This window comes from Bufo bufo, chromosome 2 (genome assembly GCF_905171765.1).
Source record: "Bufo bufo chromosome 2, aBufBuf1.1, whole genome shotgun sequence".
NCBI classification, from domain to species: domain Eukaryota; kingdom Metazoa; phylum Chordata; class Amphibia; order Anura; family Bufonidae; genus Bufo; species Bufo bufo.
In genome coordinates, this window is record NC_053390.1 from 258,402,516 (window position 1) to 258,428,473 (window position 25,958).

At 45.9% G+C, this 25,958-nt stretch overlaps 3 protein-coding genes across 3 annotated transcripts; 2 read left to right on the top strand and 1 right to left on the bottom strand.

Moving 5' to 3' along the window:
* Positions 1-5,467: 5,467 nt before the first annotated feature.
* SRSF9 (serine and arginine rich splicing factor 9) lies at positions 5,468-20,253 on the top strand. The gene is made up of 4 exons (XM_040416503.1): positions 5,468-5,828; positions 6,000-6,169; positions 19,361-19,533; positions 19,624-20,253. Exons 1-4 carry the CDS (start codon positions 5,629-5,631, stop codon positions 19,759-19,761), a joined length of 681 nt encoding a protein of 226 aa, XP_040272437.1. The 5' UTR covers positions 5,468-5,628; the 3' UTR covers positions 19,762-20,253.
* On the bottom strand, positions 19,835-24,472 carry GATC (glutamyl-tRNA amidotransferase subunit C). Its single transcript, XM_040416504.1, has 5 exons — positions 24,357-24,472; positions 24,233-24,280; positions 20,615-20,784; positions 20,431-20,534; positions 19,835-20,360 (listed from the first exon to the last, which is right to left on the bottom strand). The coding sequence occupies exons 1-5, from the start codon at positions 24,441-24,443 to the stop codon at positions 20,299-20,301; spliced, it is 471 nt and encodes a 156-aa protein (XP_040272438.1). The 5' UTR covers positions 24,444-24,472; the 3' UTR covers positions 19,835-20,298.
* Positions 24,473-24,536: 64 nt separating this feature from the next.
* TRIAP1 (TP53 regulated inhibitor of apoptosis 1) lies at positions 24,537-25,393 on the top strand. Its single transcript, XM_040416505.1, has 2 exons — positions 24,537-24,799; positions 24,870-25,393. Exons 1-2 carry the CDS (start codon positions 24,653-24,655, stop codon positions 24,957-24,959), a joined length of 237 nt encoding a protein of 78 aa, XP_040272439.1. The 5' UTR covers positions 24,537-24,652; the 3' UTR covers positions 24,960-25,393.
* The last annotated feature ends 565 nt before the right edge of the window (positions 25,394-25,958 follow it).

A 25,958-nucleotide genomic window follows, 5' to 3' on the forward strand; every position in this document is an offset into this window, starting at 1 on the left:
AGGAGATCTATATGTTAAAGGCATCCCTTCTTCTGTCTCATTCAGCAGCTATATAACTAAGGGTACTTTCACACTTGCGGCAGGATGGATCCGTCCTTCCGCTGTTTCGCCGGACCACCGCTCTGTCCCCATTGACTATAACGGGAGTGGGGCTCCGGCGCAGCATGGCAGTGCATGGTGAAAGGCCGCCGGACTAAAAGTACTGCATGTCCAACTTTTTAGTCCGGCGGCCTCTCACCGCGAACTGCCGTGCTGTGCCGGAGCTCCACCCCGTCCCCATTATAGTCAATAGGGTCCGGGGACGGAGCGGCGGTATATGTAACATGGCATACAGCATTATTGGGGGGGCTCTATGGAGAAGTGGGGGGGGGGGAGCACTATGGGGGCACCTACTAGGGGCTTTATGACGCGGCTCCGCCTGGCTCCTAACTTTTTTAGCTGGCTCCTAGATTCCAAGGAAATTTGTCAAGCCCTGCTCTAGTTTTCCTAAATCCTTTTCCATTTGGTGTATCCCTCCAGGAACATCAATCCTGTTACAGATCGTTGTGTCATCAGCAAAAAGACACACCTTACCATCGAGGCCTTCTGCAATTTCGCCGATAAAGATATTAAACAATATGGGTCCCAGAACAGATCCCTGAGGTACCCCACTGGTAACAAGACCTTGGTCTGAATATACTCCATTGACTACAACCCTCTGTTGTCTGTCCCTCAGCCACTGCCTAATCCATTAAACAATATGGGAGTCCACGCACAAAGACTTCAATTTATTGATAAGCCTTCTATGTGGGACAGTATCAAAAGCCTTACTAAAGTCTAGATAAGCGATGTCTACTGCACCTCCTCCATCTATTATTTTAGTCACCCAATCAAAAAAATCAATAAGATTAGTTTGTCATGATCTCCCTGAAGTAAACCCATGCTGTTTTTCATCTTTTAATCCATGGGATTTTAGATGTTCCACAATCCTCTCCTTTAATAGGGTTTCCATTAATTTCCCCACTATTGATGCCAGGCTTACTGGCCTATAGTTGCCCGATTCCTCCCTACTACCTTTCTTGTGAATGGGCACAACATTTGCTAATTTCCAATATTTTGGAACGATTCCTGTTGCCAGTGATTGGTTAAATAAATCTGTTAATGGTTTTGCTAGTTCACCGCTGAGCTCTTTTAATAGCTTTGGGTGTATCCCATCAGGCCCCTGTGACTTATTTGTATTAATTTTAGACAGCTGACTTAGGGCTCTTTCACACTTGCGTTCTTGTCTTCCGGCATAGAGTTCCGTCGTCGGGGCTCTATGCCGGAAGAATCCTGATCAGGATTATCCTAATGCATTCTGAATGGAGAGAAATCCGTTCAGGATGCATCAGGATGTCTTCAGTTCCGGAACGGAACGTTTTTTGGCCGGAGAAAATACCGCAGCATGCTGCGCTTTTTGCTCCGGCCAAAAATCCGGAACACTTGCCGCAAGGCCGGATCCGGAATTAATGCCCATTGAAAGGCATTGATCCGGATCCGGCCTTAAGCTAAACGTCGTTTCGGCGCATTGCCGGAGCCGACATTTAGCTTTTTCAGAGTGGTTACCATGGCTGCCGGGACGCTAAAGTCCTGGCAGCCATGGTAAAGTGTAGCGGGGAGCGGGGGAGCAGTGTACTTACCGTCCGTGCGGCTCCCCGGGCGCTCCAGAGTGACGTCAGGGCGCCCCAAGCGCATGGATCATGTGATCACATGGATCACGTCATCCATGCGCATGGGGCGCTCTGACGTCATTCTGGAGCGCCCCGGGAGCCGCACGGACTGTAAGTATACCGCTCCCCCGCTCCCCACTACTACTATGGCAACCAGGACTTTAATAGCGTCCTGGCTGCCATAGTAACACTGAACGCATTTGGAAGACGGATCCGTCTTCAAATGCTTTCAGTACACTTGCGTTTTTCCGGATCCGGCGTGTAATTCCGGCAAGTGGAGTACACGCCGGATCCGGACAACGCAAGTGTGAAAGAGGCCTTAGAACCTCTTCCTCTGTAAAGACACATGCGTCAAAAGATTCATTAGTCTTCCTAACTGAGGTCCTTTTTCTTCATTTTCCTTTGTAAAAACTGAACAGAAGTATTCATTGAGGCAGTCAGCTAGTTCTTTATCTTCTTCCATATACCTGACTTCTTTTGTTTTTAATTTGGTAATTCCTTGTTTTAGTTTCCTTTTTTCATTTATGTATCTGAAGAATGCCTTATCGCCTTTTTTTCCCTGACTGAGCTAATTTCTCTTCTGCCTGTGCTTTAGAAGCTCTTATAACTTGTTTGGCCTCTCTCTGCCTAATCTTATAAATTTGCAGGTGAGATCTGCCACAAACCCATCTAATCCGCACCAAAAACTGTTTTTTTTTAGTGCAGAACTGCACATAAATCCGTATGGAAATTCATGCAGATCTTATGTGCGTTCACTCACGCTCGTGTAGTGTAATTTCACACTCGGCACATTTTGTTGCAGAACTATCCACCGCTGAAAATCTGTTCCATTTACCTTAATGGAGATTGCAGAAATCCATGTGCCTGCAGCCCCATTCACATGAATGGAACTGATTTTCTAAAGCTGCAAACCTAATTGACATGCTATAAATTTGGTAATCCACAATGTGACCTGCATTTCCGCACTGAAAAAATCTGTAAAGTGTGCATGAGATTTGTGTAGTCTCATACACTTTGCTGGTACTGTAGTGGCATTTTCACACTAGCGTTTTTGTTTTCCGGTATTGAGTTCCGTCACAGGGGGGATTAATACGGGAAAAAACTGATCAGTTTTATCCTAATGCATTCTGAATGGAGAACAATCCGTTCAGGATGCATCAGTTCAGTCCCTCTTACGTTTTTTGGACTGAGAAAATATCGCAGCATGCTGCAGTTTTCTCTCCGGCCAAAAATCCTGATCACTTGCTGGAATGCTGGATCCGGCATTAATTTCCATTGAAGTACATTAGTGACGGATCCGGCTTTCCGGTCTGCGCATACCTTTAAAAATGATAAACAAATTTAATACTGGATACGTTTTTCCGGATGACACCGGAGAGACGGATCCGGTATTTCAATGCATTTGTCAGACTGATCCGGATCCGTCTGACAAATGCCATCCGTTTGTGTCCGGATTGCAGGATCCGGCAGGCAGTTCCGGCGACGATTAACCTACAAAAAGGCAGCTCTGTCAACTTAGACAGCTATCATGACCACTTGTACCACATCCAGAGTAAACTAAAAGCCAAACAAGTGGAATGTTTATATCAAAAGGTATCATTTATTATAAAATATAAATAATGGAGAGCAACAGGATGTAATACAGTACACGGAGAAGCACAGGGTAAGTAAATTCAAAGGAACCACCGTAGAACTGCGCAAGATAAAGCACAGTTCGTGCGCAATGTAAAGCACAAATAGGTACGACCAACAAAGCAAAAGCTAAGACTCTGGGAAACCAGATGAATATCACATATATGGTCTCCCCAATAGGGGTATGGTACACAAGTACCACAGGCCAGATATAGTAACCCCAGAGTCGTAGCTAGCATACACGGTATGATGTAGATATCACAATCAGCCAAAAACAATAATATGATAAATATAAAGTCACTTAGGCTGAAATCAAACCATAACTAACGTGCGCCTAACTACAAGGGACCCAGCGTGGATATATACAGTGGTACCCCGCACGGAACCGCGCTAAGTACAGGACGTACCTGAAGACATGGTGGCAAAATGAATGACCGGCCCTGGGCGCGAGACCTCGGCGCGCGTTTCACCTCAACGGCTTTGTCAGGTACGTCCTGTACTTAGCGCGGTTCCATGCTACGTGCGGGGTACCACTGTATATATCCACGCTGGGTCCCTTGTACTTAGGCGCACGTTAGTTATGGTTTGATTTCAGCCTAAGTGACTTTATATTTATCATATTATTGTTTTTGGCTGATTGTGATATCTACATCATACCGTGTATGCTAGCTACGACTCTGGGGTTACTATATCTGGCCTGTGGTACTTGTGTACCATACCCTTATTGGGGTGACCATATATGTGATATTCATCTGGTTTCCCAGAGTCTTAGCTTTTGCTTTATTGGTCGTACCTATTTGTGCTTTACATTGCGCACGAACTGTGCTTTATCTTGCGCAGTTCTACGGTGGTTCCTTTGAATTTACTTACCCTGTGCTTCTCCGTGTACTGTATTACATCCTGTTGCTCTCCATTATTTATATTTTATAATAAATGATACCTTTTGATATAAACATTCCACTTGTTTGGCTTTTAGTTCCGGCGACGAAACTGCCTGCCGCAATCCTCTGCTGCAAGTGTGAAAGTACCCTAATACGCATTTTTTCCCATACAGGAATCCACGTGGATAAACTGTGCGCATTCATGTCCAGGTGGCCACAGGGTTCAGACACATGGCTGTAGTTCTGGTGCACATCTGCTTTTTACGGATTAGATGCGGACCTATTTATCTCAACGGGGCTGCATCCAAATGTGCCGTCTGTATCCGAATGTCCGCTACGCAGTTCCACAAAAAAGATAGAGCATGTCCTATACTTGTCTGTTGCGGATAAGGATAGGACATTTCTGCAGGATTTAAAAAAAATGGCGGCATGCACTCAACTGGCATACCAGTATCACAGTACCAGCAAAGTGAATGTGACTTGCCAAATCTCATGTACGCTTTTCTTTTTTTTTTTCCTGTGGAGCGGATTTTGAAATCGGCAGCATTGTTTTTGCAGATTTTTTGTGCAAATTTCACCCTGCAGTGCAAAGGGTGAAATCAGGGCAAATCGCGGACAAGAATAGGCATTTCTATAATAATTGCCGAACACACATGGGCGGCATCTGTGTATTGCAGATCCGCAATTTGTGGACTACAAAAAAAACGCACGGTAGTGAATGCGCCCTTAATCCGCACCTCTGTGCAGGCAGCCTAAATATGCCCTGTATGGTTTCAATGTGCTTCACCTACACGAGCTGAATGGGAAGAGGCAGTGTGAACACACGCTTTACAGCTGCAGCAAAAAAATCTACATAAACAGGCTTTCGGTTTACCCTGTAGCCTTCTAGGTATGGCATTTTTCTCATAGGCATCCCTGTAGGGCTATAAAAAGCCTGATATTCATGCCTAACGTTTTCCACATTTAGAATACTGAAGGCGGCGTGTGGGCCGCGTGTGCACATGGCGTGGGCCCGGTTTACCGCCTGGCCCCGTCAGTCACGTGTGAATGGCAGTGGGAGGACTGGCAGACTGCTCCGGGTAAGGGCCGTCCTTCCGGAGGAGACACTGCCCTCAGCGGCCGCCCTGATTGGTGATTACAGCAGACCTCGACCTCACGGGGAGCATGGCGCCACTACATAACTCCTTGCCCTGAGAGTCACTGCCTCCCGCCATTACTCCATTGTTTGTGTGTTAATGAGACGCGAGTTCACGACTTCACTTTGCGGCTTGGCTGACGTGTACACGGCGGACATTACCATTTCTTTGGGGCGCGCTTCCTCCTTATGACGTCCTCTTTAAGGCGCGCTTCCGCGGCCACTTCCGCTACCAGGTACTTCCGGTACTCTCCCGCCGTGCTCTGCGCGGCCGGTCACAGGAAGCGGCAGGATGTCTAGCTGGGAGCGGGAGAGCGCACGGGGTTCATCTGGAGATGGGCGGATTTATGTGGGGAATCTACCGGCCGATGTGCGGGAGAAGGAGCTGGAGGAGCTGTTCCATCGATACGGGCGGATCCGTACCGTCGAGCTGAAGAATCGCGGGGGGAGCGGCGCTGCACCGTTCGCGTTCATTAGCTTCCAGGACCCGAGGTGAGTAGCGCCCTGTGCGGTGTGTACAGACCGTGGGAGCACTTACCGCGTGTCTCGGGGGGAGGCGGGAGGCTTGCGGGCACTAGGCCCGAGCGGGGGCTTTGTTGTGCGTCAGCCGCACGGTGGATGGGGCGGGTGCGGTGATCGCCTCTCATTGGTCTCTTCTTCCAGGGATGCGGAGGACGCGGTGTTTGGACGCAACGGATACGAGTTCGGTTCTTGTCGATTGCGCGTGGAGTTTCCCCGATCAAACCGGGGCTCTGGGGGCGGCGGTTACGGAGGACCTCGTGGGAGGAACGGGCCCCCATCCCGGAGATCGGAATACAGAGTGCTCGTCTCAGGTAACGCATCACACGTGAGGCAAAGTGAAAGTGCCAGGATGATGGGAGTAGTACCTCCTCCCTGCTTGACTTTCTTAAAGGACACGACATGGCAGAATTAGAGGTTGTGTGCACACTAATAGGAATTGGCATGGCGGTAGATTTACTGCCACCCAGTTCTTTGGGCTCTGTGAGTTGGGTCTTGGCTGATCTGACCCGCTTCATCATGGCCAGCCTTGTTTCAAAAATATTGTTCTTTATTTCATTGCCATTAATTGAGTTATTTACGCGTTTCGGCATACAGCCTTTGTCAATAGACAATTGCTCTATTGACCAAGGCTGTATGCCGAAACGCGTAAATTACCGTTATGGAATAAAGAACAATATTTTTGAAACATATTGGCGGCTTGCTGGAATCTCTTACTCCATTTTCAATGGATAATGTTCTGATTTTTTTTTTTTAAGCAGCCCTAAAAAAAAAAATGGTTTGTCCTATTTAGTTTCCACGGCCAGACGGGTCCCATCTAAAGGGAGTCTTTCACCTACCATCAGGATCTCCATTACATTCCCTATGTTGCTGTCCACCCCCCATTTTCTCAGAAAACACTTCAATATTCAATGTTAATTAGCTTCTATAGGTGCCATGGGGCAGTGTTCATGTGGCCGGTGCCCAGGCCCCTCGGGGCTTCTCAGACGTGACCCCTCCCCTTTCACCCCTCTGGCCTGTCCTAGGTTCTTCTGATTACGTCCGCCTCTTAGTGAGAAATACAGCGCCATTCAACAGATTTGCCGCACCTGCGCACTTCATTCCCCGCTGTGGGCAGAGGCACAAGGCCGGCTAGATCGGGATGTACGGGCCGGCACATGCACATTAAACGCTCTTGTGTCTCTGCCCATAATGGGGAATGAAGTGCGCAGGCGCGGCGAATCTGTATGAAAAGCTACGAGGGTCCTGGGCACCGGCCGCATGAACGCCGCCCTGGGCACCTATAGAATCTAAGTATCATATTGAATAAAAGTGTTTTTCTGAGAAAATTGGCGATGGACGGCAATATGGAAGGTAGCATTCTAATATCCTGATGTTAGTGTTGTAACCCCCCCCCAGTATTAATCATTGGTGGCAGTGGGCACAGACCTATGAGAAAAGGAGCGACTGGCGGCCACGGCGCACGTAAGTATAATGCTGCGCACTAACATACCATGGCAGCCAGGACTTAAGTAGGGTGACTCCTGGCTGCCATGGTAACCTATCGGAGTCCCAGCAGTGTAATGTTGGGGCTCCTATCGGTTATATGGCCGGCACATTCATTGGTGGCGCAGTGGCCACAGTCCCTCCTCCTCCTACTCTGTTTTCATTGGTGGTCAGCGGCAGCCGCGCACAGGGACTCCCTCCTTCTCCACTGTGCCGGCTCAAGAGAACATGGTGCGTGCCGAGAGCGCGATCATATCGCGGTCCAGCGATATGCACAAATTTATATCGCATATCGCCCACCCCAAGTTAGAATAAATAAGAGCAACTGGACTTGTGCTTTTTTTTTCCCCTGGCAGATGTTTTACAAGGCTAGTTGCTGACTACTACTGATCTACTGCCAGAAGATTCAGTCCATTCACTTACACTGTGGACAGACAGTTCCCCTGTCTCCAGTATAAGTGAACGGAGGCCGCTGATGGCATCCTCCAACGGCCATGTTCCCGGAGCAGCATCAGCAGGCAGGTCAAGGAGGACCTGTGTGTAAACATAAATTATTCATATTAAACTATTGGACGTCAGTGCTGATAGTTTAAGAATGCTTATTACTAGCTGGATGGATGCAGCTAGTAATATAAACTGGCCAACCCTTTTAAAGGGCTTATCTAATATCTAAAATATCCCCCCCAATGCCCAGGTCCCTTGTATGGATTACATCTCCCTGTTGCTCAAACCATCCGGCGATGGGGGTTGCAGTTAATGACAGACTAGCTGTGGAGCCCTGGAAGCTGGTCAGAGTTGCGGCTTGCTGTTGGCTGCACCTCTGTCGCTGGATGTTTCGATCTGAGCGGCGGTCGTGCAGGGATCCGGAGCGACCTGGGTGTAATCCATACAAGAGGCCCGGGCATTGGGGGCAGATATTTTAGATATCGGATAACCGCTTAAATGACCTCCATTGTACAACAGATCAAGTATACTAACTTGGATTACAAAAACATGTCTGCCTTCTTCCCAAAAACGTACACCCATGGTTTGTAAGTCTATTGTGGCTCAGTCCTATTTAAGTGAATGGGACTAAGACACAATAGGACACGTAGACAGGCAGGGCACATTTTTTTGGGGGAGAAAGGAGACTTATTTTATTTTTTGTAATCCTGGAAAAGTAGTTTGATCACATTGTACCTGAAATTCAGTAACGCAACACACTGGAGTGTAATGGCCCCTGGTCTTACCATAGCTCCATGGAGTTGCCCCCTTGTACCCATGGGTAGCAGTGTAAACAGGCACTGACACCAGTAGCCTTCCCAAAATGACATGTCTGTCTTTTACTATGTGTGCATTGAAAGTGGTCAGCATAGATGCAGAATCTTGAGGGAAGTGATAGATATCTTGTATCTGCCCCTGCACTTTCTGCCTTCAGCTCATGCCCACATTATAAGACAAAGTGCCAGTACCTGTTTACACTGCCACCCAGGGGCTGCAGTAAGGCCATATGGCAAGCTTAATTCATATCACACTGGTGAGTGGGAATTTGGGTACAAAGCAGCCAACACCTTTAAACTTTTCTGTTTATTAACCCTTTAGTGGTGGTTCTAAGCAGCCAATTTCTCTATCTGGAGCCCTGTCTACAGTTATAGTCCATATTATGATTGATTAAACTAGTAAATTTGTAATCTTCAATCCATATTCGAAGATTTAAAGAGGACCTTTCACCACTCCTGACAGGTCTGTGTAATGGCTCCATCTACTCCCCATGTAATAACAATTCTGGAGCATCTATTCTTATGGCTCTATGTTGTACCATTCCTGTATTATTTCTACTGGTAGTTATGAATGAATTGCTATTAGCCATGTAGTAAGGGTACAGAGGGGTGGTAACCAATTGGGTGGGGGGGGGGGGGGGTGCCTGCTCAGTCTGAGAATGGCAGCACTGATTGAATAGAGTGAGTCTGTGCAGGTAGACCCCCCTCCCCTCTGTAGCCTTACTGAAGGCTACTAGCAATTCATTCATGGCTTATAGTGCAAATAATAAAGGAATGGCACAACATAGAGCCATAAGAATAGATGTTCCAGAATAGTTATTACATGGGTATTAAAACAGGAATGTCAGGAGCGGTGAAAGGTCCTCTTTAAGGGTGTATTAGACACCCCTATGCTGGAAGCAGTTGTCGGGAAAGAAGCGTACCCTCCCAGCAGTTGCCAGATAGCTGGCAGAGGCCACCGCTGCTATTACATACCCCGCAGCATGGATAGGAGCGATGGCTATGCCATCACTCTCACTCGTCCCCATGCAGGACATATGTTTTCCTGGCAGCAGATAATGATCACGCAGCACAATCTGCAGCTGGCAACTCCAGATATTTCAGCATGCTGAAAGGTTTGAATAGCCCGATGGACAAGTGATCTGGCAATCGGAGGCAGTATTAGACTGCCAGATCACTTACTCTCGTTAGTGATTATAGGGCAGAAAATGTGCCCATCTTATACCTTTTGGGCTTAAAGGGGCTGCTCCATGAAGACAAATGTCTAATTGATGGGAGTCACACCACTAGGGGGCACCCCACAGATCACGAGAACAGAAGAGTATGCACCCCGTTTGCATGGAGTGGCAAAAATGTATGTGTCCACTCCATGGGAATGTCTGAGTACAAGTGCTATGGCAGCCCCCATAGAGCTGTTATCAGTAGGCTGGAGGCCTGCCACAGGCTGTGTGAGGAGCTCCCATGTCACAAGCGCAGCGTAGCATCAGATCTCCGTATCAAACCGAACCGGGCAACAAAATATCAGTACTCAGTACAACTCTATTCGGCAGGGACCCGAAGAATCGGACCCCTACCGATCAGACACCTACCCCTATCATGTGTAGTGGATACGTTTTCTTCATGAGACAAGTCCTTAAAGGGAAACGGTCACCTGAATTTTGGGTATAGAGCTGAGGACATGGGTTGCTAGATGGCCGCTAGCACATCCACAATACCCAGTCCCCATAGCTCTGTGTGCTTTTATTGTGTAAAAAAAACTAATCTCGCGATGCGTGAGCTAGCGCATGTGCAGTGTCATTGTGTTCCTTCCCTGTGCTGATATCAGCCTCAGGGAACGGCCTGCGCATCGCGAGATTACGGCATTCTAGCTTTCTTACGTCGGGGAGCAAGGATGAGATTCTGAGGATGCGGTGCTGAGCTCCTTTACACTCTCCTTTACGCTGGACTCGTCTCAGGTTAATTTGCATATGTATCAAATCAGTTTTTTTACACAATAAAAGCACACAGAGCTATGGGGACTGGGTATTGCGGATGTGCTAGCGGCCCATGTCCTTAGCTCTAAACACAAAATCCCGGTGACAGGTTCCCTTTAGAGTACCTCTCACCGCTCCTGACATGTCTGTTTTAATAGCGTCATGTATTCCCCATGTAATAACAATTCTGGAGCATCTGTTCTTATGGCTCTATGTTGTGCCATTCCTGTATTACGTCTACTGGTAGTTATGAATGAGTTGCTAGCAGTCTGCAGTAAGGGTACAGAGGGGAAGGAAAAAATTGGGGGGGGGGGGGTGTACCAACACAGTCTGGAAATGGCAGCACTGATTGGATAAGAGTGAGTGTGCAAGTACACACCCTGAATTTGTTACCACCCCTCTGTACCCTTATTATATCGTGAACGGAGTGTGTCTTGTGAGATCTAATAATGCGTAACCTTTTATTAATCTCTTTAAAATAGACGAGACAGTGTTACTAAAATTCTTTCAGACGCACTTTTGTGTGTATAGCTCTTTGATGGGAGAAGAGGATTTCTGTGGTCTTTTGCCCTAGTTAGGGCTTGGCGGTTAGCGGTGGGGGTTGCTTCTTGGGCGAGATCTGCAGATAATGCTCAGTATTTGCTATACAGCTAAGCCTACTTGTCTAACTCTAATCCTCTTCTATCAAAGAGCTATACACACAAGTGCGTCTGAAAGAATTTTAGTAACACTGTCTCGTCTATTTTAAAGAGATTAATAAAGGTTACGTATTAGATCTCACAAGGCACACTCAGTTCACCATATAATAATTATTGAGACCACTGAGCTACTAGTTAGTCGGCTAAGACGGACAGCCTATCCTACATTGGGTCATTTACCCTCTGTACCCTTACTGCAGACTGCTAGCAATTCATAACTTCTAGTTGAAATAATAAAGTAATGGAACAACATAGTCATATTAGATAGGGAATGCAAGTAGCTATTAAAACAGGCATGTCAGGAAGAGTGACAGGACCTCTTTAAAGGGGTTTTCGACACCTTTTCAGTGCTGTAGGGAAGCAGTGCCTGCTAGTGTTACTGCAGCACAGGCAAGCTGGGATGATGAGGCTCCTTGCCTGTGCTTGCATGCTCCTTAGGCTGCTACTCAATAGCGGCTTCAGCGCAGCTGAACTGTGGCAGATTGTGACAACCCATGGTAAGCGTGGTCACCACAATCTGTTCTCTCTTCATGAGTGCAGGACAATAGTCCTGTGGGCAGCCCGACATGCACAGCATCACTGTAATCTATGATGCTGTGCGCTTCATCAATGCTGCTCCGGGACATATGGCCCGCTCACGGACCGTATATATCTCAGAGGGCATGCGGTCGTGGGAGAGAGGCCTAAGGATGACAAACGCCTGTCTCGCCTAAAGGCGGGTTTACACAGGCCAATGCAGCAGGCGATTAACGGGAAGGATGCGTTCCTTCCTGACAACTACTTGCTCGTCAGTGGAGGTGAAGCGCTGCATTTACATGCAGTGATCCCTAAACCGATTCATTGTTTCTGGCCAGCAGAGTGCCGTTTACGCCCACAAGATTGGTTCACCCAACCAATGAGCATTTTGCTCGTTCATGGGGTGATCTGCGGCCCCTGTACACAGGCAGATTATCTGAAACCAGCGTTCTTATGAACTTCCTTAACAGTTGGGCAGTGTAAATCCACCTTAAGATAGTAGGCATAGCAGTCACCTTTTATTTATATGCAAATGATACCAGCAGCCCTCATGCTGAAAAGCTTTGTGTTGCCGAGTGTTCCCTTTTGATTAGAGGCTTTGTTGGTAGGAGGGCATCCCCAGGGTTTTTTCTTGTGCTCGCTGTGCGTGATTGTGGTGTAGAGCTGCTTTCTGCCTTTCGAGTGCGGGGGTCTGTAGTATCTCTTCCTCTTAAACCTCACTGAACATAAAAAATGCAGAACAACCAAGCCCCTATACAGCTACATCAACTGGAAAATAAATAAAAGCTACAGCTGTTGGAATGTGACAACATTTATTTTTATGGGATAAGATGTGGTTATAGAAAAGTACCCCAAATTAATACTATTAACCACCTCAGCCCCCAGTGCTTAAACACCCTGAAAGACCAGGCCACTTTTTACACTTCTGACCTACACTACTTTCACCGTTTATTGCTCGGTCATGCAACTTACCACCCAAATGAATTTTACCTCCTTTTCTTCTCACTAATAGAGCTTTCATTTGGTGGTATTTCATTGCTGCTGACATTTTTACTTTTTTTGTTATTAATCGAAATTTAACGATTTTTTTGCAAAAAAATGACATTTTTCACTTTCAGTTGTAAAATTTTGCAAAAAAAACGACATCCATATAGAAATTTTGCTCTAAATTTATAGTTCTACATGTCTTTGATAAAAAAAAAATGTTTGGGTAGAAAAAAAATGGTTTGGGTAAAAGTTATAGCGTTTACAAACTATGGTACAAAAATGTGAATTTCCGCTTTTTGCAGCAGCTCTGACTTTCTGAGCACCTGTCATGTTTCCTGAGGTTCTACAATGCCCAGACAGTACAAACACCCCACAAATGACCCCATTTCTGAAAGTGCACACCCTAAGGTATTCGCTGATGGGCATAGTGAGTTCATAGAACTTTTTATTTTTTGTCACAAGTTAGCGGAAAATGATGATTTTTTTTTTTTTTTTTTTTTTTCTTACAAAGTCTCATATTCCACTAACTTGTGACAAAAAATAAAAAGTTCTATGAACTCACTATGCCCATCAGCGAATACCTTGGGGTCTCTTCTTTCCAAAATGGGGTCACTTGTGGGGTAGTTATACTGCCCTGGCATTCTAGGGGCCCAAATGTGTGGTAAGGAGTTTGAAATCAAATTCAGTAAAAAATGACCTGTGAAATCCGAAAGGTGCTCTTTGGAATATGGGCCCCTTTGCCCACCTAGGCTGCAAAAAAGTGTCACACATCTGGTATCCCCGTACTCAGGAGAAGTTGAGGAATGTGTTTTGGGGTGTCTTTTTACATATACCCATGCTGGGTGAGATAAATATCTTGGTCAAATGACAACTTTGTATAAAAAAATGGGAAAAGTTGTCTTTTGCCAAGATATTTCTCTCACCCAGCATGGGTATATATAAAATGACACCCCAAAACACATTCCCCACCTTCTCCTGAGTACGGAGATACCAGATGTGTGACACTTTTTTGCAGCCTAGGTGGGCAAAGGGGCCCATATTCCAAAGAGCACCTTTCGGATTTCACTTGTCATTTTTTACTGAATTTGATTTCAAACTCCTTACCACACATTTGGGCCCCTAGAATGCCAGGGCAGTATAACTACCCCACAAGTGACCCCATTTTGGAAAGAAGACACCCCAAGGTATTCCGTGAGGGGCATGGCGAGTTCCTAGAATTTTTTATTTTTTGTCACAAGTTAGTGGAAAATGATGATTTTTTTTTTTTTTTTTTTTTTCATACAAAGTCTCATATTCCACTAACTTGTGACAAAAAATAAAAACTTCCATGAACTCACTATGCCCATCAGCGAATACCTTGGGGTCTCTTCTTTCCAAAATGGGGTCACTTGTGGGGTAGTTATACTGCCCTGGCATTCTAGGGGCCCAAATGTGTGGTAAGGAGTTTGAAATCAAATTCTGTAAAAATTGACCTGTGAAATCCGAAAGGTGCTCTTTGGCATATGGGCCCCTTTGCCCACCTAGGCTGCAAAAAAGTGTCACACATCTGGTATCTCTGTATTCAGGAGAAGTTGAGGAATGTGTTTTGGGGTGTCTTTTTACATATACCCATGCTGGGTGAGATAAATATCTTGGTCAAATGCCAACTTTGTATAAAAAAATGGGAAAAGTTGTCGTTTGCCAAGATATTTCTCTCACCCAGCATGGGTATATATAAAATGACACCCCAAAACACATTCCCCACCTTCTCCTGAGTACGGAGATACCAGATGTGTGACACTTTTTTGCAGCCTAGGTGGGCAAAGGGGCCCATATTCCAAAGAGCACCTTTCGGATTTCACTTGTCATTTTTTACAGAATTTGATTTCAAACTCCTTACCACACATTTGGGCCCCTAGAATGCCAGGGCAGTATAACTACCCCACAAGTGACCCCATTTTGGAAAGAAGAGACCCCAAGGTATTCGCTGATGGGCATAGTGAGTTCATGGAAGTTTTTATTTTTTGTCACAAGTTAGTGGAATATGAGACTTTGTATAAAAAAAAAAAAAAAAAAAAAAAAATCAGCATTTTCCACTAACTTGTGACAAAAAATAAAAAATTCTAGGAACTCGCCATGCCCCTCACGGAATACCTTGGGGTGTCTTCTTTCCAAAATGGGGTCACTTGTGTGGTAGTTATACTGCCCTGGCATTTTCCAGGGGCCCTAATGTGTGTTAGGTAGGTAAATGACCTGTGAAATCCTAAAGGTGCTCTTTGGAATATGGGCCCCTTTGCCCACCTAGGCTGCAAAAAAGTGTCACACATGTGGTATCGCCGTATTCAGGAGAAGTTGGGGAATGTGTTTTGGGGTGTCATTTTACATATACCCTTGCTGGGTGAGAGAAATATCTTGGCAAAAGACAACTTTTCCCATTTTTTTATACAAAGTTGGCATTTGACCAAGATATTTCTCTCACCCAGCATGGGTATATGTAAAATGACACCCCAAAACACATTCCCCAACTTCTCCTGAGTACGGCGATACCACATGTGTGACACTTTTTTGCAGCCTAGATGCGCAAAGGGGCCCACATTCATTTTATGAGGGCATTTTTAGACATTTGGATACCAGACTTCTTCTCACGCTTTGGGGCCCCTAGAATGCCAGGGCAGTATAAATACCCCACATGTGACCCCATTTTGGAAAGAAGACACCCCAAGGTATTCAATGAGGGGCATGGCGAGTTCATAGAAATTTTTTTTTTTTGGCACAAGTTAGCGGAAATTGATATTTTTTATTTTTTTCTCACAAAGTCTCCCGTTCCGCTAACTTGGGACAAAAATTTCAATCTTTCATGGACTCAATATGCCCCTCACGGAATACCTGGGGGTGTCTTCTTTCCGAAATGGGGTCACATGTGGCGTATTTATACTGCCCTGGCATTCTAGGGGCCCTAAAGCGTGAGAAGAAGTCTGGAATATACATGTCTAAAAAATTTTACGCATTTGGATTCCGTGAGGGGTATGGTGAGTTCATGTGAGATTTTATTTTTTGACACAAGTTAGTGGAATATGAGACTTTGTAAGAAAAATAAATAAAAATTCCGCTAACTTGGGCCAAAAAAATGTCTGAATGGAGCCTTACAGAGGGGTGATCAATGACAGGGGGGTGATCAATGACAGGGGGGTGATCAGGGAGTCTATATGGGGTGATCACCACAGTCATTGATCATGCCCCTGTAAGGCTTCATTCAGACGTCCGGATGCGTTTTGCGGATCCGATCCATCTATCAGTGGATCCGTAAAAATCATGCGGACGTCTGAATGGAGCTTTACAGGGGGGTGATCAATGACAGGGGTGTAATCAATGACAGGGGGGTGATCAGGGAGTCTATATGGGGTGATCACCACAGTCATTGATCACGCCCCTGTAAGGCTTCATTCAGACGTCCGGATGCGTTTTGCGGATCCGATCCATCTATCAGTGGATCCGTAAAAATCATGCGGACGTCTGAATGGAGCTTTACAGGGGGGTGATCAATGACAGGGGTGTAATCAATGACAGGGGGGTGATCAGGGAGTCTATATGGGGTGATCACCACAGTCATTGATCACGCCCCTGTAAGGCTTCATTCAGACGTCCGGATGCGTTTTGCGGATCCGATCCATCTATCAGTGCATCCGTAAAAATCATGCGGACATCTGAATGGAGCTTTACAGGGGGGTAATCAATGACAGGGGGGTGATCAGGGAGTCTATATGGGGTGATCACCACAGTCATTGATCATGCCCCTGTAAGGCTTCATTCAGACGTCCGGATGCGTTTTGCGGATCCGATCCATCTATCAGTGGATCCGTAAAAATCATGCGGACGTCTGAATGGAGCTTTACAGGGGGGTGATCAATGACAGGGGTGTAATCAATGACAGGGGGGTGATCAGGGAGTCTATATGGGGTGATCACCACAGTCATTGATCACGCCCCTGTAAGGCTTCATTCAGACGTCCGGATGCGTTTTGCGGATCCGATCCATCTATCAGTGCATCCGTAAAAATCATGCGGACATCTGAATGGAGCTTTACAGGGGGGTGATCAATGACAGGGGGGTGATCAGGGAGTCTATATGGGGTGATAACCACAGTCATTGATCATGCCCCTGTAAGGCTTCATTCAGACGTCCGGATGCATTTTGCGGATCCGATCCATCTATCAGTGCATCCGTAAAAATCATGCGGACATCTGAATGGAGCTTTACAGGGGGTGATCAATGACAGGGGGGGGTGATCAATGACAGGGGGGTAATCAATGACAGGGGGGTGATCAGGGAGTCTATATGGGGTGATCACCACAGTCATTGATCACGCCCCTGTAAGGCTTCATTCAGACGCCCGTATGCGTTTTGCGGATCCGATCCATCCATCAGTGGATCCGTAAAAATCATGCGGACATCTGAATGGAGCTTTACAGGGGGTTGATCAATGACAGGGGTGTAATCAATGACAGGGGGGTGATCAGGGAGTCTATATGGGGTGATCAGGGGCTAATAAGGGGTTAATAAGTGACGGGGGGGGGGTGTAGTGTAGTGTAGTGGTGCTTGGTGGGACTTTACTGAGCTACCTGTGTCCTCTGGTGGTCGATCCAAACAAAGGGGACCACCAGAGGACCAGGTAGCAGGTATATTAGACGCTGTTATCAAAACAGCGTCTAATATACCTGTTAGGGGTTAAAAAAAACACATCTCCAGCCTGCCAGCGAACGATCGCCGCTGGCAGGCTGGAGATCAACTCTCTTACCTTCCGTTCCTGTGAGCGCGCGCGCCTGTGTGCGCGCGTTCACAGGAAATCTCGCGTCTCGCGAGAGGACGCACCGGCGCGTCCACCCAGAAGAGCAGGGCCGCCGCAAAGACGCAATCCTGCGTACGGCGGTCCTGAGGTGGTTAAAGTGCAACTCATCACTCAAAAAAACAAGCCCTCACACAGCTATATCAATGAAAAAATTATGGCTGTCTATACTATGGCTGCTGCAGCGCTGCCCCATTCAAGTGAATGGTAATTGGCTCCATCTACTACACTATGCATTAGCTAATGCCAGAAGTGCTTGATGGGGATGCCGGGAGTCGGGCCACCACCAATAAGCTTGGTTCTTAAAAAGGGTTGTCGCACTTAAGCAAATTGCATTTATCATGTAGACGGTTATTACAAGGCAGTTACTAATGTATTGTGATTATCCATATTGCAGGGATGGCCAACCTGAGGCTCTCCAGCTGGAAAGCCACAGGTTGGCCATTCCTGCCATATTGCCTCCTCTGCAGAGTTTATAAATTTTTCCATCACATTATACACTGCTTGTATCCAGGGGTTATGACCACTCTGCAATCCATCAGTGGTTGCCGTGCATCTGCCTCTTTGGTGGCCAGGAGTGCACATAGGCCGACGCTTTTTACTATAGTGTGCAAGCACGGCCACCACTGCTGGATTGCAGAGTGGTCGTAATTGTGCAAACGACCAGTGTATGATGTAATTTAAAAATTAATCCAGCCAGGAAAGGAGGTAATATGGATAATCACAATACATTAGTAAGTGCCTTATATTAACTTTCTCTACATGATAAATTCTATTTGCTGACGTGAGACAACCCCTATATCATTTTTTAACAATTTGCAGTCTCTCGCTGCTTCTCATGTGCATTCCAGCGGTGGCAGGACATCCACAGTGACATTTGTCTTTGGAGGGCCTGAAAAGTCCTTTATTGCATATGTGGTGGTCATTGATTGTGTATGAGAAGGCAGCAATATCTGTAAAGAATAAATCAAGGCAACTGGACTTACTGTAGATTTCTTGAAAACTTTTCACTCGTTCTTCCAACGAGCTTTCTCAATTCTGAGTGACTGTACAAGAATTCTCTGGGACGTAAAAACTTTTTCAAGAAATCTACAGTAAGTGCAGTTGCCTTGATTTATTCTTTACAGATCTACCATGACCTGGATAAATGAGAACCTTCGCAGACAGAAGGCAGCAATGTTCTCCATGCAGTCCAGTGTAGCTTTTCTGCTCAACAAGAAGTTTGAGCACAGGGAATAGAGTAAAACGTGTAGAAGAACAGAAATATGCGCAGTAACCAGAGGTCTGCATGGGAGCTGTAGACACAAAATGGTAGGATCTGCTCAGTGAAGACCATTTGCAGACTTCCATCGTTCTTATAGATGCGCTGGATAATCTGTATATGCTACTCCAGCCATTTGCAACTCAATTTATTCTTGTAACCTGAATTGAAGGGATTGTCCTAAGATAAATACTTGTCCTCTATTCTGTGCATAGGGAATAAGTGTTAGAGATCTGACCTCTGGACCCCCAACGAATCATGCAGTATGAATGAAGCAGCGGTCCAATGTGTGGTGCTGGGCTTGGCCGCCTCCAGCAGTCCCTTCGGAGTATGACTGGAGCGTCAGCTCATGCTCAATCACTGCTTCATTCACATGTAGGAACATGTAACATTGTAGAACCTCATTCTGATGGACTTTGTGTTTAGCCACTGTAACCTCCCCTGTTACTTTCTAAAGGCTTAAACAATATAAATGTAATTTTTACTTTTTTATGTTTGTTTCAGGTCTTCCCCCATCTGGGAGTTGGCAGGATCTTAAGGATCATATGAGGGAAGCTGGAGATGTCTGTTATGCTGATGTACACAAAGATGGAATGGGGATTGTGGAGTTTATTCGCAAGGAAGACATGGAGTATGCGTTGAGGAAACTGGATGACACTAAGTTTCGTTCTCATGAAGTAAGATGGTGGCTCTAAATGGTTACATTGTTAATTGCTGCATGCACTGACATGTAGACAAACCTAAATTTTTATTTTTTTCATTTTTAGGGTGAAACCTCCTACATCCGTGTCTGTGCAGAAAGAAATGCCAGCTATTCACGATCCAGATCCCGCTCTAGAGGGCGTGATTCCCCCTATCAAAGTCGTCGTTCTCCCCGTTATGCCTCCCCCTTCCGACAGTACTGAGCTGCCACGCAGGGACACTTTCTATGGATTTAATTCTGAAGACCATCTGCTCTTACATTCCACGACTGATGGATTTCATCAAATGTCTTTTATACCATTATTTTCTGCCCGTATTACTTTTTTTTTTTTTTTTTTCCATTTTAGGAGATGTGTGCTATTGGCATCAGACATTTATGGTTTAATTTCTGTCATATTTTAAGCAGGCAACAGACAGTATTGTGCCTAATCTGATGTTTTGAATAAGTGTGCAGTGAGTCATAGGTATACGGGATATAACAAGGTGGAATGCTCTGGCGCTGAGACAAACATAAGGGAATGTTCATGGTTGTCTTCTATATTGACCTACTCCAACCAATTTGTTAGTATGATATTATTTGGAATAACTTTTAATCCCCAATCAAGTTTGTATGTGTTTCCTTTTATTATGAAAGTGTTTCAGTTGAATAAAATAAACATCTGTAGCTGTCCTAATAAAACAGTGAGTTTTCCTAGTGCTGCATTCTTTGTTTTAGCAAGCTACAGATCCGGGGGGGGTCATCAATCGCCATTGTCGCTGGAGGAGTGGTACATATGGTCTGGTGGTGGCAAAGGAATGTTTCCTGTTGATATAAGATTATATTAGCTTAAAATGAACATCTCCAAATGTAAAAGTATAGATATAATAAATACCTGGAGGGGCTACAAAATAATCTTCCACAACAGTCTGCGCATTTTCCAGTAGATGTTCTGTACAGTTCCCAGCTGTGACGGTGTCACTTCTCATGTGCAATGCTCTACAACAGACGTATCTGGATTTAGAGTGGTGCGATATATTTTTTTTTTTTGGGTGAGGTACACCATTCTGAAAACATACCTGTCCTCTAACACAGATGATAATGGTTGGACTCCTTCTGTGTTAACATTGTGCAGCTGACCGGCAAACTGAATTGCCCTCTCCAGGCGCTCTACCCCTTCTTGGTTGCGAAAGTCAACTAATGCCAAACGCTCTAGGTGATCAATTACCTCTGCGGACACGTGACCATCCTAAAAATATATATATAGTTGTTTTAATGGCTTTATAGGTCCAATAAGGTCTGAAGTGACCTGTAATGTGCATGGTTTTAGTATAGGGTGAATGGTATAATATGAACCTGAGCACATTCACATTGTTGGTGATGCCACAACTCCACTTAGGTACGGTCACTTGCAGAATGTGCAGTGTTAGTAAATGGGGTTTGACATTCACTCAGTGTAGAAAATCTGCAGCATGCCCCTCTGCTGTGGAAAACAGCAGATTATCAGTGCATTGCGTTGAGGAATTTGATTTGGATTCCTCTTCAGATTAGGTTATTTCTAAAAATGTTTAATATTCCAACTGGCCCTAGGATTAGTGGCCACTGTAGTGTTAGGAACTTGATCTGAATGACAGTCGCTCCTCCTTGCACTGTGTATAATCTATTCCAGGCATGCTCAACCTGCGGCCCTCCAGCTGTTGCAAAACTACAACTCCCAGCATGCCCGAACAGCCTACAGCAAAGCATGGTGGGAGTTGTAGTTTTACAACAGCTGGAGTGCCTGATCTATTCTAAATTGAGAAATCTGCTATTTTTCTGGGTCCAGCGAATAACTTACCTTGGGTGCAGCTTTACTTGTACCGTTTAGGAAGGGCTAAATGATTTATACACTGCAGGAAGTGGATGACATTTCAGAAGTCTCATGCTGTGGGATGTACATGGGCTTGCGCAGTGGGTTTCTAAGGCTACTTTCACATCTGCATTTTCCTTTCCGGTATTGAGATCCATCATAGGATCTCAATACCGAAGGAAAACACTTCAGTTTTGTCCCCTTTCACTATTAATGTGGCCTGAACTGAGTGCACCAGAATGCTGTTTAGTTGCGTTCCCACGCAAAACCACTGCAAGCAGTGATACTGGGATACTGATCCGGCATGAAATACAATGTAAGTTAATGGTTCCGGATCAGTTTTCTTAGACATGAAAGAAAATGGATCTGTCCCCCATTCACTTACAATGGTTTTAGCGATAGATCCTTCTTGGCTGTTTTTTTTTTTTAGAGATAATACAATCTGATCCATTCAGAACAGATGTAGCCAGTTATTTTATCACAGAAGTGTTTTTGCTGAACCCTGCCACATCCAGCAAAAACACTGATGTGAAAGTAGCTATGTAGCCAGTACATATTGATGACCTATCCTCAAACAGGTCAATATTTCATTGGTAGGGGTCGGTACCCCCCATCAGTTAGCGGTTTGTGTGAGCTCAACTTCCTCTGTAAGATTAAACCGCCCGTTGGCAGCGCAGTGTAATTACAAGTGCTCGTCCCATTAAAGCGAATGGAACAAGCACCTTTAGGCTGTGTTCACACGGGCAAGTATTCCGCACTGAATCCCAATGGGGCTGTTCAGATGAGCGGTGATTTTCACGCTCTATATTCTGCGTTTTTCACGCAACGCAGGCCCCATAGAAGTGAATGGGGTTGCGTGAAAATCACAAGCAAGTGCGGATGCGGTGCGATTTTCACGCATGGTTGCTAGGTGACAGTCTATTCACTATATTATTTTCCCTTATAACATGGTTATAAGGGAAAATAATAGCATTCTGCAATCAGAATGCTTAGTAGGTGATCAATTGACGGTTAAAAAAAATATAAACTCACCTTCTCTTGTTCGCGTAGTTCCCGGTCTCTCCTTTACTTCTTTAATGATGAACTACCGGCTAGGACCTGTGGCGACGTCAGATCACATGGTCCATCACCACGGTGATGGACCATGTGATTGGTGACGTCAGATCACATGCTCCAAAGGTCCTTTAGCCCACAGCTCATCATTAAAGAAGTAAAGAAGAGACCGGGAACAAGAGGAGAAGGTGAGTTTATTAGCATTCTGTTTTCAGAATGCTATTATTTTCCCTTATAACCATGTTATAAGGGAAAATAATAACATCTACACAACACCGAACCCAAGCCCGAACTTCTGTGAAAAGGTTCGGGTCTGGGTACCACAGTCGGTTTTTTATCACGCGCGTGCAAAACACATTGCACCCGCGCAATAAAAACTGAACATCGGAACGCAATCGCAGTCAAAACTGACTGCAATTGCATTCCTACTTGCGCGGGTTTGCCGCAATACACCGGGACGCATCCGGACACGCTTGTTTGAACCCAGCCTTAATTATGCTGTGCCTTCGAGACAATGGGCAGTGGAATCTTGAAGAGGAAGTAGCGCTTGCACAAGTGCCGCCTCCTCTTCAAACAGCTGATCAGGGGTCGGACCCCCTCCCACCGATCAGATACTGATGCACTGTCCTGAAGGTAGGCCTTCAGTATGTACTGGCTGCATAACCCCTTTAATCTGCAGAATGTCAAAGGCTGAAAGCGGCAGAAGACCAGCTAAAAAACTGCAGATTATGGTTAGAAAATCCTTAGCTAACTCGCTATGGATGGCTGTACTCTATTGGTAATGCAAATATGAAAAACCTCCAGGATAGGGGATAGGTGTCTTGATTGGTGGGGGTCCTATACACTGGAATGAAGCAGCAGTGCTAATGTGTGACCATTCACTGATCAGACACTTAAAGGGAACCTGTCACTGGGATTTTGTGTGAAGAGCTGAGGACATGGGTTGCTAGATGGCCGCTAGCACATCCGTAATACCGAGTCCCCATAGCTCTGTGTGCTTTTATTGTGTAAAAAACGATTTGATACATATGCAAATTAACCCGAGAGGAGTCCTGTCCCTGACTCCTCTCACATACAGGACTCCTCTCGGGTTAATTTGCATATGTATAAAATCGTTTTTTACACAATAAAAGCACACAGAGCTATGGGGACTGGGTATTGCGGATGTGCTAGCGGCCATCTAGCAGCCCATGTCCTCAGCTCTATACACAAAATCCCGGTGACAGGTTCCCAGTGATAAACATTGATGGGACGTGTATATCCACATGCTTTGCCTTTTTGTTTTACTAGTACAACTGCGTCGGATTTGTAAGACAGTCCCACGTAAGTGAATTCCAGAGGATAACAGCAGGTTTAGACAAAGTGATACAGAAAATAGAGAGTACACTGTGATGTCAACGCTTTAAAGAGTATGTGGCTTAAAGGGGTATTACAATTCTAGCAAGTTGTCCTTATGCACAGAGTAGAGGATAGCTCTTCGATAGGTGGAGGTCTGACTACTTACCTCGAAATGAACGGCGGACGAGTATGTGCGCCATTCATTCTCTATGGAACTGACAGGGATAGTCAAGTACAGGACTTGACTATTTCCTGCGGTCCCATAGAGAATGAATACATCCTCAACCATGCACTTCATTTTGGGGTACGGGTCCTCTATTCTTGTGATCATGGCCATCAATCTGATAGCTATCCTGTGGACAGGAAATAACTTGTTATAAGCGGAATACCCCTTTAATATGCCCATTATATTAATAAACCATCTACTGAAGCTACTGTCACCCAGTAATGATGTCACCTGGGTGTTTGTGTCAGGTTCCATGCTCCATGTCGGACACTGTGGTACCTGAAAAGAAAACGTCATGGGGTTACCACAGGCTTCTGCTCCCCTCCCAGTGCTAGCACCCCGAAATTGATTATACCTTACTCTGTAATGACAGGAGCCGCCTGAACTCCGCCGTCCGCCAGTAGCGGATAGCTGCCATTTGCAGCGACATTTTAAAAAGCATTTGTCTTTGCGTGTGACGTCAGAACAAATGCGACCGTCATGACGCCAGCGTGACCTTGATAAGCGCGGCGGCGGCCATGTTTAGTAAGGGCACCTGTCTATAGACTTTCTGAGCCTTGCCCCGGAATGAGATGGCGTCCTGACCTCGGTGTAGATGTCTGTCGGGAATAGTACAAGTGCTACTTGTTAGTTGCGGGTTGTCCTGGCGTTATGAACAGCGTGGGGGAGGAATGCACCGAAATGAAGCGCGAATATGATCAGTGCTTCAACCGGTGGTTCGCGGAGAAGTTTCTTAAAGGGGAGGGCAGCGGGGACCCGTGTAACCAGCTGTTCCTGCGCTACCGGCATTGTGTTCAGGTGAGGGGAGAGGAGGTGCGGGCTGTAATGGCGGCCGGGTTGGCTTTAACGTTCCGCTCGTGTTTTACAGAAAGCCATTAAGGACAAGGAGATCCCGGTGGACGGAATAGAGTTCATGGGACCGAGCAAGGACAAAGCAGAGTCTAACGAGGGCTCGTGACAGACAGCGGGGGCCCTAATAGTGGCCCCGGCCTCGCACTGCTGCGGACTGCTATCACATGCATAAGACTGGCTTATACCCTGACATCAGGCCATGGTGATGTGGGGGGTCTGGGCCCTGCAGCCCCCTTTGTTATACCTGCCCTTGAAGGGGTTCCAGGCTTCTCAGGGAAGGATGCGCTAGGTGTTTCTTCAGCTTCTGGAACGTTCCTCCCTGTATAGAACAATACATGCCTTCTATATCTCTAGAATTGCTTTCACTGGGTCCATCAAGAATACATCAATGCTGTTAGTTTTTCCAAGAAAAAACACAGATTTTCAGCAGGGAATCTGTATTTGAGAACCTGGAACCGTTCCAAAAACATACGCAAAGGATTGTTATGACTGATCCATGTTTACCTTGCAACTAGGCAAATATAAAAAGAAAGAAACAAGTGTTATTTGGATTTTGTGACCTGTAATTGGTTAAATTTTAGCTGCTTTTGGACAATCACAATGTGAGACTGTCCATATTGCTTGATTTAAAGGGATTGTCAGAGCTAAACCTGGATATATCCCCATCTTCACCCTTCTGGCCCCCGTGATCTGAGCATCGGGGCATTTCATGCTCGGATGCTCTCCTTTGCCCTGAGTCACGCAGGGCAAAGGGATTTTTAGGATATCCGGTGCTGTAGCGGCCGCTCCATAGGAACTGCAAGGTGGAGGCTTCCGCCCAGCAGTGAGCCCGGTGATGTCACCGGAACTAATGGGAGGACTGTCTCTCTGCCCTAGCCTGTAAAAGTGCTAAAGGCCGCCCATCAGAGCCGGTGACGTCACCGGGAGAACTGCTGGGCGGAAGCCTCAGCCTAGTAGTTTGCCAATGTAAACAAAAAAAGCCCTTGCCCTGCACGATACAGGGCAAGGGAGATCATCGGAGCATGAAATGCTCCCATGCTCATATCGGAGGGGTGAAGATGGGAATATGTCCGGTTCCAGCTCTGAACCTGGACAGCTCCTTTCA

Excerpts from the sequence above, each read along its gene's own strand:
- SRSF9 (XM_040416503.1), top strand. The coding sequence starts at position 5,629 with ATGTCTAGCTGGGAGCGGGAGAGCGCACGGGGTTCATCTGGAGATGGG. Across the intron at positions 5,829-5,999 it reads ATTAGCTTCCAGGACCCGAG|GGATGCGGAGGACGCGGTGT; the intron begins GTGAGTAGCGCC and ends CTCTTCTTCCAG. Across the intron at positions 6,170-19,360 it reads ATACAGAGTGCTCGTCTCAG|GTCTTCCCCCATCTGGGAGT; the intron begins GTAACGCATCAC and ends TGTTTGTTTCAG.
- GATC (XM_040416504.1), bottom strand. The coding sequence starts at position 24,443 with ATGCTTTTTAAAATGTCGCTGCAAATGGCAGCTATCCGCTACTGGCGG. Across the intron at positions 24,281-24,356 it reads TCCTGTCATTACAGAGTAAG|GTACCACAGTGTCCGACATG; the intron begins GTATAATCAATT and ends TTTTCTTTTCAG. Across the intron at positions 20,535-20,614 it reads TCATCTGTGTTAGAGGACAG|AGCATTGCACATGAGAAGTG; the intron begins GTATGTTTTCAG and ends CGTCTGTTGTAG.
- TRIAP1 (XM_040416505.1), top strand. The coding sequence starts at position 24,653 with ATGAACAGCGTGGGGGAGGAATGCACCGAAATGAAGCGCGAATATGAT. Across the intron at positions 24,800-24,869 it reads GCTACCGGCATTGTGTTCAG|AAAGCCATTAAGGACAAGGA; the intron begins GTGAGGGGAGAG and ends CGTGTTTTACAG.